The sequence below is a fragment of the Dama dama genome, chromosome 30 (assembly GCF_033118175.1).
Source record: "Dama dama isolate Ldn47 chromosome 30, ASM3311817v1, whole genome shotgun sequence".
Lineage (NCBI taxonomy): Eukaryota > Metazoa > Chordata > Mammalia > Artiodactyla > Cervidae > Dama > Dama dama.
Window position 1 is genome coordinate 88,824,919 of NC_083710.1, and position 13,732 is coordinate 88,838,650.

Sequence of the window (13,732 nt, forward strand, 5' to 3'; positions counted from 1 at the left end):
GGCCGTGCGCTCCTGGAAGGCGGCCTCCGACCGCAGCCACTTCCTACCTGGAGATGTGTCCGCAATAGTGACCCTTAGGCACAGGCTCTGCTTTCGCAGCTGCCGAGTTGCTTGGTAGAGAGTTGGGGGATTTAAAGGCCCGTACCAGCGCAAAACAACAAAACAAAAACCGAAAAAATAAAAGCGGGGCCAAGGTGTCCCTTGGGCGGGAGAACAACGCTGAAGCTTGGTCCCCTCGCTGCAGCGAGGACGCGGCGAGGAGCGAGGGGGCGGCGCCCAGACCCCGGGAGCCGGCGCAGGTGACTCGGGCCTGCGGGTGCGGGCAGACACCCTCCGCCCGGAGGTCGGGAAGGGACCTGGGGAGCAGTTCCAGGCGGAAATCGTAGCCTGTGTGATGACAGGAGTGACATCTAGTTTATGGGGAGGGGGGTGTGCCGGAGAGAAGGGAGCTTTTTCAGGCCAGGACAGCTTTATCGGGCCCGATCTCTGGGGCCGGGCCGGGCCGGGGCTGGGGGTGGGGGCGACGACCGATCCGCGGAGCGAAGGGGGGAGCGGGGCGCGGGCTGGGGCGCGGCGCCGGGAGTACGGCGACTCGGCTCCACCTCCCCGCTCCAAACGGCGTCGCAGCTGCTCGCGAACCAACTGCTCGATTCTATTCACTGTCGAGTAGGAACAAAAAAGTGGCTATTTATTAGAATACTTGTTTGGTATTGTTCGGCGCCGCACAAAAGGCGTTTCATTATGTGGAGGGATCCCCCTTTTTCCAGAGAGAAACAATAACTGGAAATTGTCTTTAAAAGTCTTTTCCATCAGTAATAAATTTCATTTTCTCGTCTCCCTCGCCGGCAGCGTGCGTGTCCGGGAGGGCGCGCGAGGCGAGCAGCGGCGTGTGCGTGTGCAGCGAGTGTGCGAGCGGGCTGCGCGTGAGTGTGCGCGTGTGAGTGTGCGTGCGCGTGGCGCCCGCGCCCGCCGTGCGGCGCCGCTGGAGCCGGCCGGGCTGGGGTCCCCGGGCAGCGGCGCGCGGCGCCGGGCCGGGGAGGCAACCGGGGCCGAGCGCCCGGGCGCCGCCGAGGCGGACCCGCTCCCGGGACCCGCTGGAGCCGGCGAAGGAACTAACTGTAAGTGTGTCTCCAACTTGCGCGGGGTCTTCCGCCCGCCCCAAGCCGAGGAAGGGGGCGGGAGGGGCTCCGGGCGGGGGCGAAGGTCCCTAAGCGACCTTGGCGGCGGCGGGGGCGGGAGGGGGGGGCGGGTAGGGCGTCCCCGAAGCTCCCGCCCCGGCTGAGAACAGGTGGGGAGCTGCGCTGGCCGCCGCGGGAGGACTGGACCCGCGCGCCGGCCACATTTGTCATTTTCTTATCTGTGCGTTCACTCCTCCTTCCTCCTTGGCTTTCCGGATTGGCCACCGCCCAAGGGACCGAGACTCTGTTTCAGTCGGGTCGCCCTTTGGGGGAAGGGGGGAGGTTGACCCAGTCGATTTTGGGGAGGAGAGGGGAGGTTCGCGTCCGCAGGGTCCCCTTTTCCTCCTGCCCGCGCCCCCGCCCGCCGAGGCCCGGGCTCCCGGCTCCGGCTCTCGGCCGTGCGCTCCTGCAGCGCCGAGAACGAAAGCCGTGGGTCGAAATTGCCTTTAAAAAATTGACATGTTGAGCGTGTGCCATTTAGTGAGAAGTGTTTTGGGCAAAGAATCAATTTAACTTTGACTGACCGACGGTCTTGACTGTGTTAATACTGCCGCAAGCACGCACACTCAAAATCCATGAGCAGGGACCCCTGGACGCGCGGCGAGCGTCCCTGGACCCGGCTCCTGGCCCGCAGCCCCGCGCGCGGCCGATGCCTCGGTCCAGCGAGCTAGAGCAGCGCGCCCCAAGACGGGCTTTGGGGTGCCCTAAAGCCACGCGTGCCGGGCGGGCCGCCCTAGACCGCAGGGATCCCACTCCGCGCGGGCGCCCACCCCCTTGGCTCGCAGGCCCTCCTCCAGCGAAATCGGCTTCCCTGCGCCGCACGCGGCGGCCTCGGTCCTCCGTGCGCGCAGCAGCGAGTCTCCCCTCCGGCGCGCGGGCCGCCCTCCTCCGCCTCCTATTCCCCTGCTTTAGCTGCCCGCTGAGAAGAAAGGTGGCAAGGAGGCGAAGTTTCAAAGGTGAAATGGATTTTTGACGGTGGCTGGGGCTGGAAACTCGCTGCCCTGAGGGGCGGTGCGGCTGCCATCGACCGGGATAGGACGGGGCTGGCCGCCTCTCCAGGCAAGAAACGGGTGTTTGAACATGATAGCGGCCGCCGGTCAATTAACCCATTAAAGGCCCGCTTTGCCGCATCGATTTCCCGGAGCGCTGGACACCCCTCTGTGAAGGCGCGCGCGGGGGCTGTAGGGCACCGGGCGGGCGCAGAGACCTCCAGCCCCGAGGCAGCGCCGCCCAAGTGGCCAGGCCCGGAGCTCTGCCCTACGCTGAGGTCAAGGAGGGAGGGGTTCTGTCCTCCGCTCCGGCCTGGCAGGTGGGCTTCGCCGAAGCAGAGGGGGGAACGCCCCGCGCCAGCCAGTGTCCCCCGACTCACCCAACTGTGGCTGCGAACCACAGGCTAAGCCGGCACCCGCGCCGAGGGAAACGGCGCCCAGCCCACCTCCCTAAGGCGCTCCTAGGCTTCCTCCCTCAGCGCCTCTCATCGACGGGGCGCCGCGGGCCGGGCAGCTGGCCTGAACACCGGTGGGGGTGGGGCGGGGAGGTAGCGCCACACTTGCTCCTTGAGGACGACAGCAACCCCCCAGGTGGCCTTGAGTTCGGGTCCCCGTTGTCACCGAAGAGGATAAGGCAGACAGACGGCCGAGCCTGGCGCGGGAGGCAGCAGCTGGTGGGGCAGGACTGGGATCTGAAGGAGGGGCGTCTCTCCAAGGAACCTGCGGCCGCTAAGACTTGGGGGACCCGGTCTCCCCCGCACAAGCAGACCGGGGCCTCGAGGACCCTGCCGGCTCTGCCCCAAGGGCGGCCTCTCTGCTCAACCCCGGGGTAAGCCGGGGGTAAGGAGGATCTCCTTCCGGGGAAAATGAGCCTGTATTGTGAGGGCTCAACACCCTTCAGATGAAACCTAAGAAAACGCCCCGTTCCTACCTGGAGACCTGAGCACCCCTCCCCTTCTGCTTGAGGGGGGCCTTGGTCCTTTTGGAGCCACTGGGAGCCCCCAGGTTCCAGTCCAGGGTCAGTCGGTCCATAACAGGAGAGGTGCCCACCCCACTAGCCAGCTTTCTAGAAATCCCCCTATGTTCACCTGCTCTTTCCTCACTCAAATCCGGGGCTCAGAAATTTAGCCCTGAAACTAGTAGGGTGCTTGCTCTCTCTCCCTCTCAGTCTCTTTCTTCCTTTCTCTCCCTCTCTCATGCCAAATCTCCCTCCATCTTACTTTCATGCTGCCTAATCCCGAAGGTGGGTAGTGTCCTGAGTGGGGGGAGGTCCCTGGAGACCCTCCCCATCTCCCCTGCATCCCCCCCAAATACCTAAGAAAGAATAATGCAGGTGTGTCCTCCACAAAGACCCATGCCCCTGACATCCACCAGGCGTCCACCAGAGGGAGGGACACCTAACCCCCCCCCTGCAGGGCGGCTGGCTCTGCGTTGGGGGGGGGGGGGCTAGGAAACAGCCCCGAATGTGGGGGGCTGGGGGGTTCTCAGTTCGAGTACAGGGCCCAGCGCTGCCTTCCCCCAACCCCGCTGCCTGAAGACTCTGATGGACCCACTTCTCTGTTTGCTGTTTTCTAAAGTAAGCAACTGAAAGGGCTTGAAATTGTGTCAAAGTGATGTTTTAATCTCATTGAAAAGTGTATTAAAGGACAAGATGTAATTTATGTGAGATGCTTCGATGAAAGGAGAGATTGGAGTGGATGGGCCTTTCACTCCGGTGAACTTCGTGTCATGTTTATATTGAAGCCTGTGTAGCTAATCTAATTTGCAATAACAGGGCCAGCCTGCACCAAGAAGCATCTCTGATTTCACTTTATTTCTTTTCATATAGAAATTCCTTATGACTGTCTCCTTCTGTGAGTGATGCCTTCTCTATTTGGGGGCTAATGAGAGAGAATAAGAGACAAGGCCGTGTTTACTCATAACCCGGCCTCTTGCCTGCGCACCCCTGGTCCCTGGCTGGCCTGGACTTGACCGGGCGCTGCATGGCCCAGAAACACTATTTTTTATCTCTTCAGAATGAACCCGAGGGCAGCCTCCCGCATCAAGCCCTGTGCCGAACCCCGGGAGCTTGGATGGGGCTCCTCGGTGGAACAGTACATGCTGGACCACTTTCTGCCAAGGATTTTGGCTTTAGAAGTTAGCTTAACAAGCAGATGGTACTGTATTCTCAGGCCTTTGTTTCTGCAGATTTTAATGGGAAACACTAAGGAAGCTCCCCCCATTCAGCAAAGTTTCATCTTTGCTGAGTCTTTCCAGGAGACCCCCGTTCAGGCGCCAGCCTTGTATTCTTATTACCACCCTGAACACAAGCATTCTTTACCAATAAAAAACTACACGCGCCAGAAAATTACAACTTCTGTACAACGTAAAAAGGTGTATTCAAACTGTTAATTACTGAGGGTTGTATAAATGAAACTTTCGCAGTGACCCATTTAATTTTGTGGTAATTACTGACAAAATAAGACAAGGATGAATCACAATACAGTATATTTATCTTGAAGGAGGATATTGCACTGGTGCAGTTAAGCCAAGGAGTAAGAAAAAACTAGGGGGGTGGTGGAGGGCGTCGCAGAAATAGAAAAAGTACATAAAAATCACACCCTGAAACCATCTGGGTTCAAACTGCAGCAGGCAGGCTCGGGTGGCGTCCATCCAGATCTTAGAGGCTCCCAAACCCTCTGTTCTGGCATCGTCGTGTCAGTCCTGCGGATTCGCTGCCTTGAGCACAGCTTCTGCAGATCCTGGAAATCTGGGCGGCAGAACGAGGGCTCTGCCTGCCCTGCATCAGCTCTCGGCAGACTCTGCCCCGGGACGGAGAGGCTGGACAGTGACCCCGAAACTGCGCTGAGCCCAGGCCCGGGAGGGCGGGGGGGGGGGGGGGGGGATGCGGCGGGGGTTGGGGACGTCCCCTCGCCCAGTACACTTCCCGCAGGCGAGTCCACAGGCTTGCTCCTTCCCGCTCCGTCTCGGGGCTTCAGGGACGGTCGAGGAAGGGACGTGGCCTAGCTTAGGGATATTCTCTGCCGCCCTGGGGTCGGGCAGCAGCTTAGCCGAGGCCTTCCGGGCACTAGCCGGGGTCCCTGCTCCAGCCACTTTCCCGCCCAGCCCTGCATCATCCGCGGGAACAGAGAATGCGGGCCGCCTGCCGCGCCCACCAGCGCCTGGCCCTGGGTCCTCACCCCACCTGCAGCCTCAGGGACCGGCGACTGGCTGCCCTGGGCGAGTGGCCCTGCGCCCCGCCGCTGCGGGTGGGGCTGGCAGCCCGCGAGGCCCCTGCCTTCAAAGTCCACCCAACAGAACTGCGCGCTAAAGGCGCGCGCCGCCTGGCCCTCCAACCCAACTGGTTTGGGCCGGATGGGCACCCTCGAAGAGACCCCAGCGCCCGGGCGGACGGGGCCGGAGGTAGGCCTGGTTGAGATTCTCCTCGGGAAGTTTCCCGCGAAAGGAGGGCCGGGCGGCGGAGCGGCAGGAGGAGGCGCGCTGGCGGCGAGGCCCGGGCTTCGGCACCCCGCGGCCGCCCGCCCTCCAGGGCGCCCGCAGCTCCCCGGCGGAGGGCGCGAGGCTCCCCTCGGGTCGCCGTGTTTTCCTCTCTTGTCTTCTCTTCATTCATAAACCTGGTGGCTACAGACGCGGCTTGAATATTGACGGCTCTCCCCCAACTGCTCCGCCGTTAACCCAATTACAGAATTCATCAAGAACTGTGTGAATTATCTCTTTCCATACAGTATCAGCATTAGCCTAATTAAAAGCTATAATGTCTGATATAATGATTAAATCGTTAGCTCTGCTGTAGGGAAGCAATATTTTGTTTTCCCTTCAATTAGAAGCTGATTGAGGTTTTCAGAGCAGGTCAGCTGTGAAATTTGAATTATATGTGTGAGTACTGCTCACAGGGTGAGCCCCTACTCGAAAGCTCCCAGAGATTCTCCAAACGCTTTCACCCAGAGCGCTGGAGACACAAACAACGCGCCCGCGCGCTCACACGCAGGGCGGTTTGATCGTCGCCGGGAATTCACGCATCTCCACGCCGATGCTGGAGAGAGAGTCCTGCTTGACTTCGAGGGGATGGGCTTCCTTTCTCCAGCAGACGCTCCTGGAACAGCCCCCCCCCCCCCCCCCCCCCCCGCCGAAACCCCACTCTTCTCGTTGACGGAGAGGAAGAGATGGCCTTGCCCGCGGCGAGCCGTGGCCGGACCCCCTGCTCTGTAAGGACCGAAGCCACCTGAAGCTCCGATTTGACAGCGGTTCTCTTTCCCTCTGCTTTCTCTCTTCCCGCTTTTCCACACGTTTTATTTTCCCCTTTAAGACAAACTCGCCACCATCAAGAAAAAACTTTTCTGTTACTTTGGCCCCTTGGCTTTGGGAACAGTGGGGCCAAGGTGGCCTGGTCACGACGCAAAGTGGGTACGCAGCGCCCCTAAGGCCCCTAGCTCGTCACCCGCGCGCAAACCCCCGAGTGCGCACGCCGAGCCCTGGGACCCGCTGGCGCTTGGAGAGCGCCGGCCGGAGGCCCCCGAGCTCCGCCCGGGCGGCGAGGGCGGCGGCGGCCAGCAGACGGCGACCGCGGCCCGTGCGGCGGCTGGGTGCAGGCTGACGCGCGCGGGGCCGGCGTCGGGGTCCGGGCGCGCACCCGGCGGCTCCCCCGCCTCCCCGCGAGGTCCCCTCCTGCCCGCCCAGCGCCGCGGTCCCCTCCCACACGCGCGGGCCTCCGCCTCCTCGCCGTCTGCGCCTCCTGTTGGCCGAGGTGACCTCGGAGGCCTTTCAATTGAATTGTCTTCTCTTTCCTTTTCACTCCCGCGCTTTCTTTCCGCCTTCTCTTCCTCTCTCTTCTCACATCACTTTTTTCCCCAAAAGTCCTGCCAAGGAATTGGCGGCTCCGTCGTGATTTGCCTGTTAAAACTTTGGTCTCAGTCCGTCGGGCTGCGCCCTGGGCGGTCTGTGGAGGCGCCTACCCGCGGCCTCGGTCCTCGGGGGATCTCCGGAAGTGGCTGGGCTGAGTTAGGCAGGGCCTCGGGCGGAGGTCTGGGCACCGCCTCCGGAGGGTGTCATCAGGACCGATAGTCTGCGCCAAGGCCTCGGGAGACCTTGGAGAACATTCGTCTTCTTCGCGTTCCCAGAGGTCCCTTTGATTGTCCTCGGAAACTCCTAACCTGTCCATCTCTGCTCCTTGGAGCTTCAGACGGGCGCTGGAACAGAAGGTCATCTCCGAGTGCCTGAGAGCAGGCTTTCATGGACAGACTGCTGGAGCCAGGCTGCTGTCCAGCCTTCTCCTGAGCACAGCCTCAGCAAGGGGAGAGAGCCAAAGCCAAGAGTCTGAGTCACTACGAACAGGCAGCGTGAGCTCCTGGTGTTAAAGTCCAGAACTCAAGTTACTGGAGAGTCAAGGGCTCTAGTATAACCGCCTAAACACAGGACTTGAATATATGTGCATATATTCTTTGGGTACACACCTGTATGTACACTGATGCATATATTCTTTGGTATATACATGCATATACAGGTGTGAATATATTCTGTGTGCACCAGTGTGTACATGAATGCATATATGTATGTCCTGTGTGTACACATGTATTTTATGTGTGCACACACGTATGTAAACATATGCATACACATGTGTATGCATATGTGTTTATACATATGCATATATTGTGTGTATACACATGTATTTAGACATGGGCATATATTCTGTGTATACACGTTTATACACAGGCATGTATTATCGATGTGCACTTGTATGTACACAATATGCACAGGTGTGTGTATATAATTTCCTCTAATGAGGGCTTGGATCTGAATTCTCTTTAAGGATTGTCCCCAAAAGTTAAATAAAAGGAGAGAAAGCATCTTTACTTATCCACATTTCTAAGTTGATCTTCTCTTTGGCGCCCTGAACAAACAGGCACAAAGAAGTTTCTGAGTTGCCAAGAGAGCAAATGTGGCCAATCAACAGTGAACGAATCCATCGCTGGGGGTCTGGGCTCTGATGTTACTTGGAACCAGTGTAGTCTGTCTTCACATCCTGCAGTGCCTGGCCTTGGAGAGGCACCAGTGCCCTGCCAACCTGGTGGGGGTCAGGAGGGAGGAACATAGATTCAGGGAGAGGAGATGTTTTCCCAACTGTTTTGGGCCATTTCTGGCTTCTCCAGGAGTGACAGGGAGCGGAGGCCACAAGGAGGAAGACGCTGAGGCCCGGAGAAGCCCTCACTGGCAGGAATTCATGTGAAGCTCCTCAATCTCCATGCCAGGCAGGAAGGCACCAAGAGTTCTGGCAAGCAGTGCCCTGCCACTGCCTAGCTGGCACAGGCGGTGGCTGCCAATCATCTATCACTTGGCAACAAGTTACACCTGCAGCTTGGGTTTAATGCTTATGCATGTGGGCACCCGTAGCGCGTGCACCAGCTTGGGCCCAGGGACCACCTCATCACTGAAAAGGGCTTATGGAGAGCACCCGGGATGCTGAGAACCAGCGTGCTTTAACAGAAGGCTAAACCATTTACCCCCTATTTAGCTGCTCTGGAAAACAAGGGTAACTTTGTATTTGGGAACAATTTCCAGGACTGTGGTAGAAAGAAATCAGACCATTTCAGAGTCAGCTATCCAAGTTCCCCAAAGCATAAAGCATTCCTGCAATGCACACTGGAGTGCAGGGTGTTTATAAAATAAATTGCTCCATTGATATGGAAAAATAATGTGCCAAGCCTGGTTCACACAAAGCGTTTTCAGGGGGTCTTAGGCTATTTAGTTTAAAATTTAAATTGAAAAGCAGAGGAAAGAAATCTTTCACTTGCTAAGTGGATAATATAGTTTATAATTTGTAAACCATTTCCTTTATTTCAGTCTTGCTGACTTTCCATAACACACTGGATCACACTGCACACCCATTGCCTCCTAAGTTATCAAAGGAGAAACAGATCTATAGCATTCTTCAGCAATATTCCTGTTCTTTTTTTGTTCATTCACAATGGAAGTGGTATTTGGAGGTAGTGCATGAAACAAAAGGTTTAACAAACTCGATGGGTGAAATAAGAAGGCAGTTGAAAACCAAGTTTATAACCTAGATATTTAGTGAAAAATAAATATGAAATGACGTTTCCTTTATAATATAATTATATATTATTTGATGAGTTCACTATTAAATGCTGAATGGCCTGAAATGAAAGCAGTTAAATCTGCAGAGGCCAATTTGCTCTTGCACTGCATACTGCAACAATCCTACAATAAAAAAAAAAAAAAAAAAAGCAACGGTAATAATCACAGTGATTGAGAGGAAAGAAAGCATTATTCCTGTACCCGGGACAAGCAACAGGGTTAGGAAATTCACAAGCTCAGAATTTTTTTAAGGGGTGGGGGGAGGGAAGAGGCGTCGTGTGTTCGCTGCCCGACATACTTGAACAGCCTTCTTAACTCGTCTTGTAACGATCATCATTATATGTTTATTTTTGTCACAAGATGGTCAGTTAGGCGTTTTGGTTGGGCACCACTTTATCCACCAGCCATTTCCTAAGCACCTCCCTCCGCAGAGCACAGAGACGCCCCGTTCCTCCCCAGGACTTGAGGGATTTTCCGCAAGCCTTTGGGCCATTTTCAGACCCTTGGGGTTGTACCCACAGCGAGAGCGCACTGGTGTTTGAGAACGGGCCTGTGCTTCCCGGAACTGAGGACACTTCGTGGTTTAACAATTACACCCGCAGGTCTGTGCCTTCGTCGTTCCAGGAAACAGGCCTCTGGTTTGCGTAAAGCAGGAGAAAGGTCTCCTCGTCCCGAGGCACCACGTTTCCAATTCGGGTTCAGGTGCCCCCCCACCCGGCCTCCGTTCACGAAGTTTTCGCAGTTCTTAAGCAAACGGCTCCAGAAGAGCGTGGGCTAGATCCTTCGTTTGCGATTTCAAACAACTTTTTCAACTGTCGTTGAGTCACTAGGTTCCAGATAGATCTTGTTGCTTTCAACCTTCCTAGAAATGCAGTTTTAGGAGGAGGAAGCCAAACCAAGAACAGCACGTGATGACAACCCCTAGACTCATTACCCATCTCCCCACCCCGTCCAAAATAAGACTTCAGGGCTAATGCTAAGAGCAGCCGTGGAGTGGAGCCCGACGCAAACGCTCGCGCGCCTCGGGATCCTCGCGACCTGGACCGCGGAGGCCTTCCCTACGGGAAGGGGCTGAGAACTTCAGCCCGGCGGCGGCGAAGCGTGCGCCTTGGGAGGGGGACGCAGCGGTCCAGGCCTCGCGGGCGCACCCGCGGGGCGGGGGAAGGGGGGCGTTCCAGCTGCTTGCCTCGGCAGGTCTCCCCTGCTCCCGGGGGCGCACCCGGCCTTCCGGCCCCCGGGCCGAGCGGGGGTGGGTGGGAGGGGGGCGAGCATCCCGCCTCGGCCTCCAACTTCCCCCTTCCCAGCCGGCGCGGAGTTGGCTGGCAGGGGAGCGGAGGGGCCGCGTTTCCTTGGCGCTCTTTTAAACGCTGCTCGGGACTGCCGGCCCCCGCCCCCCGCCCCGCAGGAGTCGTTCTTCATCTTCGCTTTTAAACCCGCTCGTTAATCGTTCGGAGCGCGCGGGCGGGGAGAGGCGAGGAGGGCGAGCTCGGGGTTCGCCGCCGCCGCCGCGCGCGCTCGGGAAGCGGCGTGGCGTCGACCCCCTCCCGGCTGCCTCCCTCCTCCCTCTTCCCTCCTCCCCTGCTCCTCCGCTTCCCTCCGCTCCTCCCGCTCCGCCGCCCGCGCCCGGCGCCCCTACCCCCTCCCCACGTCACTCGCCAGCGCGCCATGCAAATCACCGCCGCCGCCGGCTCCCATTGGCCGCGGCGCGCTCATTTAATGGCAGCCCGGGCCCGGCGTATGGCTGCTGGGCCCCGCGCGCCGCCGGCCCCGCGTGCGCCTCCGCTCCGAGCGCACGGCCCCGGGCAGGCGGCCGGCAGCGCGTCCCGGGCTTGGCCGCCCGGCTCTCAGGCCCTCTCCGCGCGCCTGCGCCCCCTCCGCGGCCCCCGGCCCCCCTCCCCGGCTGCACCGTGATCGTCCCCCGCCCCCGCACCCCCCTCCCGCTCCCCTCGGCGACTCGCTCCCCCCCGGGCACCTGGGACCGGCACATGCCCAGCGCACGCGGCGCACCGCCCTGCTAGAAGTTGCAGCCCCGGAGTTGGAGGCCGCGGAGGACCGAGCGCGGGAGGAAGGAGCTGCGCGGCGGCGGCGAGCCCCGAGCCGGGCCCCGCTCACCGCTGCGCCCCGGAAAGTGGAGCTGCAACTTGGCCGCGCCTTCACCTGTTGGCACCACGCCGCCGAGAGCGACCCGGCTGCGGCGACGGCGACCCCGGCCCTCGGCCTCTTCGGCAAGTGGTTGGCGCTTCAGAGAAACTTTCCACCCTTGAGCCGGACCGGCGCTAAGTGCGTGTATCCTTGCCTCTTTTGTGTCGTTGTCGCCTCCACCTCTCCGCACTCTTCTCTCCGCCAGGACCTCACCCCCCCGCCCGCGTCTCGGTCCGTCTGAGCCCCTCTCCATCCCCCACCCCGGCCGTCTATGCGCGAGGCCCTCTCCGCGCGGCGCCGGTGAACCCGCGAGCCGCCCCGATGTACAGCATGATGATGGAGACCGACCTGCATTCGCCCGGCGGCGCCCAGGCGCCCACGAACCTGTCGGGCCCGGCCGGGGCGGGCGGGGGTGGCGGCGGCGGGGGCGCCAAGGCCAACCAGGACCGAGTCAAGCGGCCCATGAACGCCTTCATGGTGTGGTCCCGCGGCCAGCGGCGCAAGATGGCCCAGGAGAACCCCAAGATGCACAACTCGGAGATCAGCAAGCGCCTGGGCGCCGAGTGGAAGGTCATGTCCGAGGCCGAGAAGCGGCCGTTCATCGACGAGGCCAAACGGCTGCGCGCGCTGCACATGAAGGAGCACCCGGATTACAAGTACCGGCCGCGGCGCAAGACCAAGACGCTGCTCAAAAAGGACAAGTACTCGCTGGCCGGCGGGCTGCTGGCGGCCGGCGCGGGCGGCGGCGCGGCCGTGGCCGTGGGCGTGGGCGCAGCGGCCGTGGGCCAGCGGCTCGAGAGCCCCGGCGGCGCGGCGGGCGGCGGCTATGCGCACGTCAACGGCTGGGCCAACGGCGCCTACCCCGGCTCGGTGGCGGCGGCGGCGGCCGCCGCGGCCATGATGCAGGAGGCGCAGCTGGCCTACGGGCAGCACCCGGGCGCGGGCGGCGCGCACCCGCACGCGCACCCCGCGCACCCGCACGCGCACCACCCGCACGCGCACCCGCACAACCCGCAGCCCATGCACCGCTACGACATGGGCGCGCTGCAGTACAGCCCGATCTCCAACTCGCAGGGCTACATGAGCGCCTCGCCCTCGGGCTACGGCGGCCTTCCCTACGGCGCCGCGGGCGGCGCGCACCAGAACTCGGCCGTGGCGGCGGCAGCGGCGGCGGCGGCCGCGTCGTCGGGCGCCCTGGGCGCGCTGGGCTCGCTTGTCAAGTCAGAGCCGAGCGGCAGCCCGCCGGCCGCGGCGCACTCGCGGGCGCCGTGCCCCGGGGACCTGCGCGAGATGATCAGCATGTACTTGCCGGCCGGCGAGGGCGGCGACCCGGCGGCGGCACAGAGCCGGCTGCACTCGCTGCCGCAGCACTACCAGGGCGCGGGCGCGGGCGTCAACGGCACGGTGCCCCTGACGCACATCTAGGGGCGCGGGCACCCCGCGGCCGGCCGGCCTCCGTACAAACCTGTCCACGTTCTCCTGAAAAGGAAGACACAGGCGCCGCACGCCCGGCGCCGCCTGGCCCCCCGACCGCGAGCTCCCGGGGACCGTTCGGCGGGACGGTTGCGCGTCGGAGACTGAACTCCGGTGTTTTCTTGAGACTTTTTGTACAGTATTTATCATCCATCCGCGGAGAAGGCAGAAAGCGTCTTCTTTGCTCGAGGGGACACAGAGACCGAACCAAGCACGAGGCGACTCCCAACTTTTCTATCCCCGCCGCGCGCCCGCTTTCATCCCGCATCGCCTCCTGACGGCGTCGGGTGACGGCGGCGCGGGGAGCGGGTCTCATCAGTTAGCTGTGTAGGGAGACGGCGCCAAACACAAGTTTTGGTAGTCATTACGGCTTTGGGGGGTCGGTTTGTTAATTTATACAAAGAGATTCCCCCCACCCACCCCTTTCAGGCGGCAGCGTTATTCTGGGTTTTGTAAAACTTTCTGTATCTGAGCATTTTCATTTTTTTTTGTTTTGTATTATTTCATGTAAATGCGTTGTGAAATTTTTATTTGCGGCGTTGCGGTGTGGAGAGGGGGATTCAGATTATGTACATAGTTTCCTAAAAAGCCTTTCTTCTAAAAACGTAAAAAAGAACCCCCCATCCTAAAAAATAATTGCATCGAGCTTTGAGTCAATAAATTTAAGAGCGAGAAGTCCGTTTTTCCCCATAAATTTGAAACGTGCTAAATTTATAATCATGCTTTATGAGCTCAAGATACAATTAGTTAATCTGAAGGAGAAAGAAAAATTATCATCATGAAATGAAACTGAGGGAAGCCGGGGGAGAGGGCACAGTGTCCTTGGAGTTGCATTAAAGAGGAAGGAAGGGGAGTAAAAAT

The 13,732-nt window shown here is 60.0% G+C and overlaps 1 protein-coding gene across 2 annotated transcripts; it reads left to right on the top strand.

The window, feature by feature from the left end:
* The first annotated feature begins 11,719 nt into the window (after nucleotides 1-11,719).
* SOX1 (SRY-box transcription factor 1) lies at nucleotides 11,720-12,823 on the top strand. 2 transcript variants are annotated; one of them, XM_061133017.1, is made up of 2 exons: nucleotides 11,849-12,497; nucleotides 12,564-12,823. In XM_061133017.1, the coding sequence occupies exons 1-2, from the start codon at nucleotides 11,861-11,863 to the stop codon at nucleotides 12,821-12,823; spliced, it is 897 nt and encodes a 298-aa protein (XP_060989000.1). In that variant the 5' UTR covers nucleotides 11,849-11,860. The 2 variants fall into 2 exon arrangements, with proteins under 2 accessions (XP_060988999.1, XP_060989000.1); XM_061133016.1 differs by having other exon boundaries at nucleotides 11,720-12,823.
* The last annotated feature ends 909 nt before the right edge of the window (nucleotides 12,824-13,732 follow it).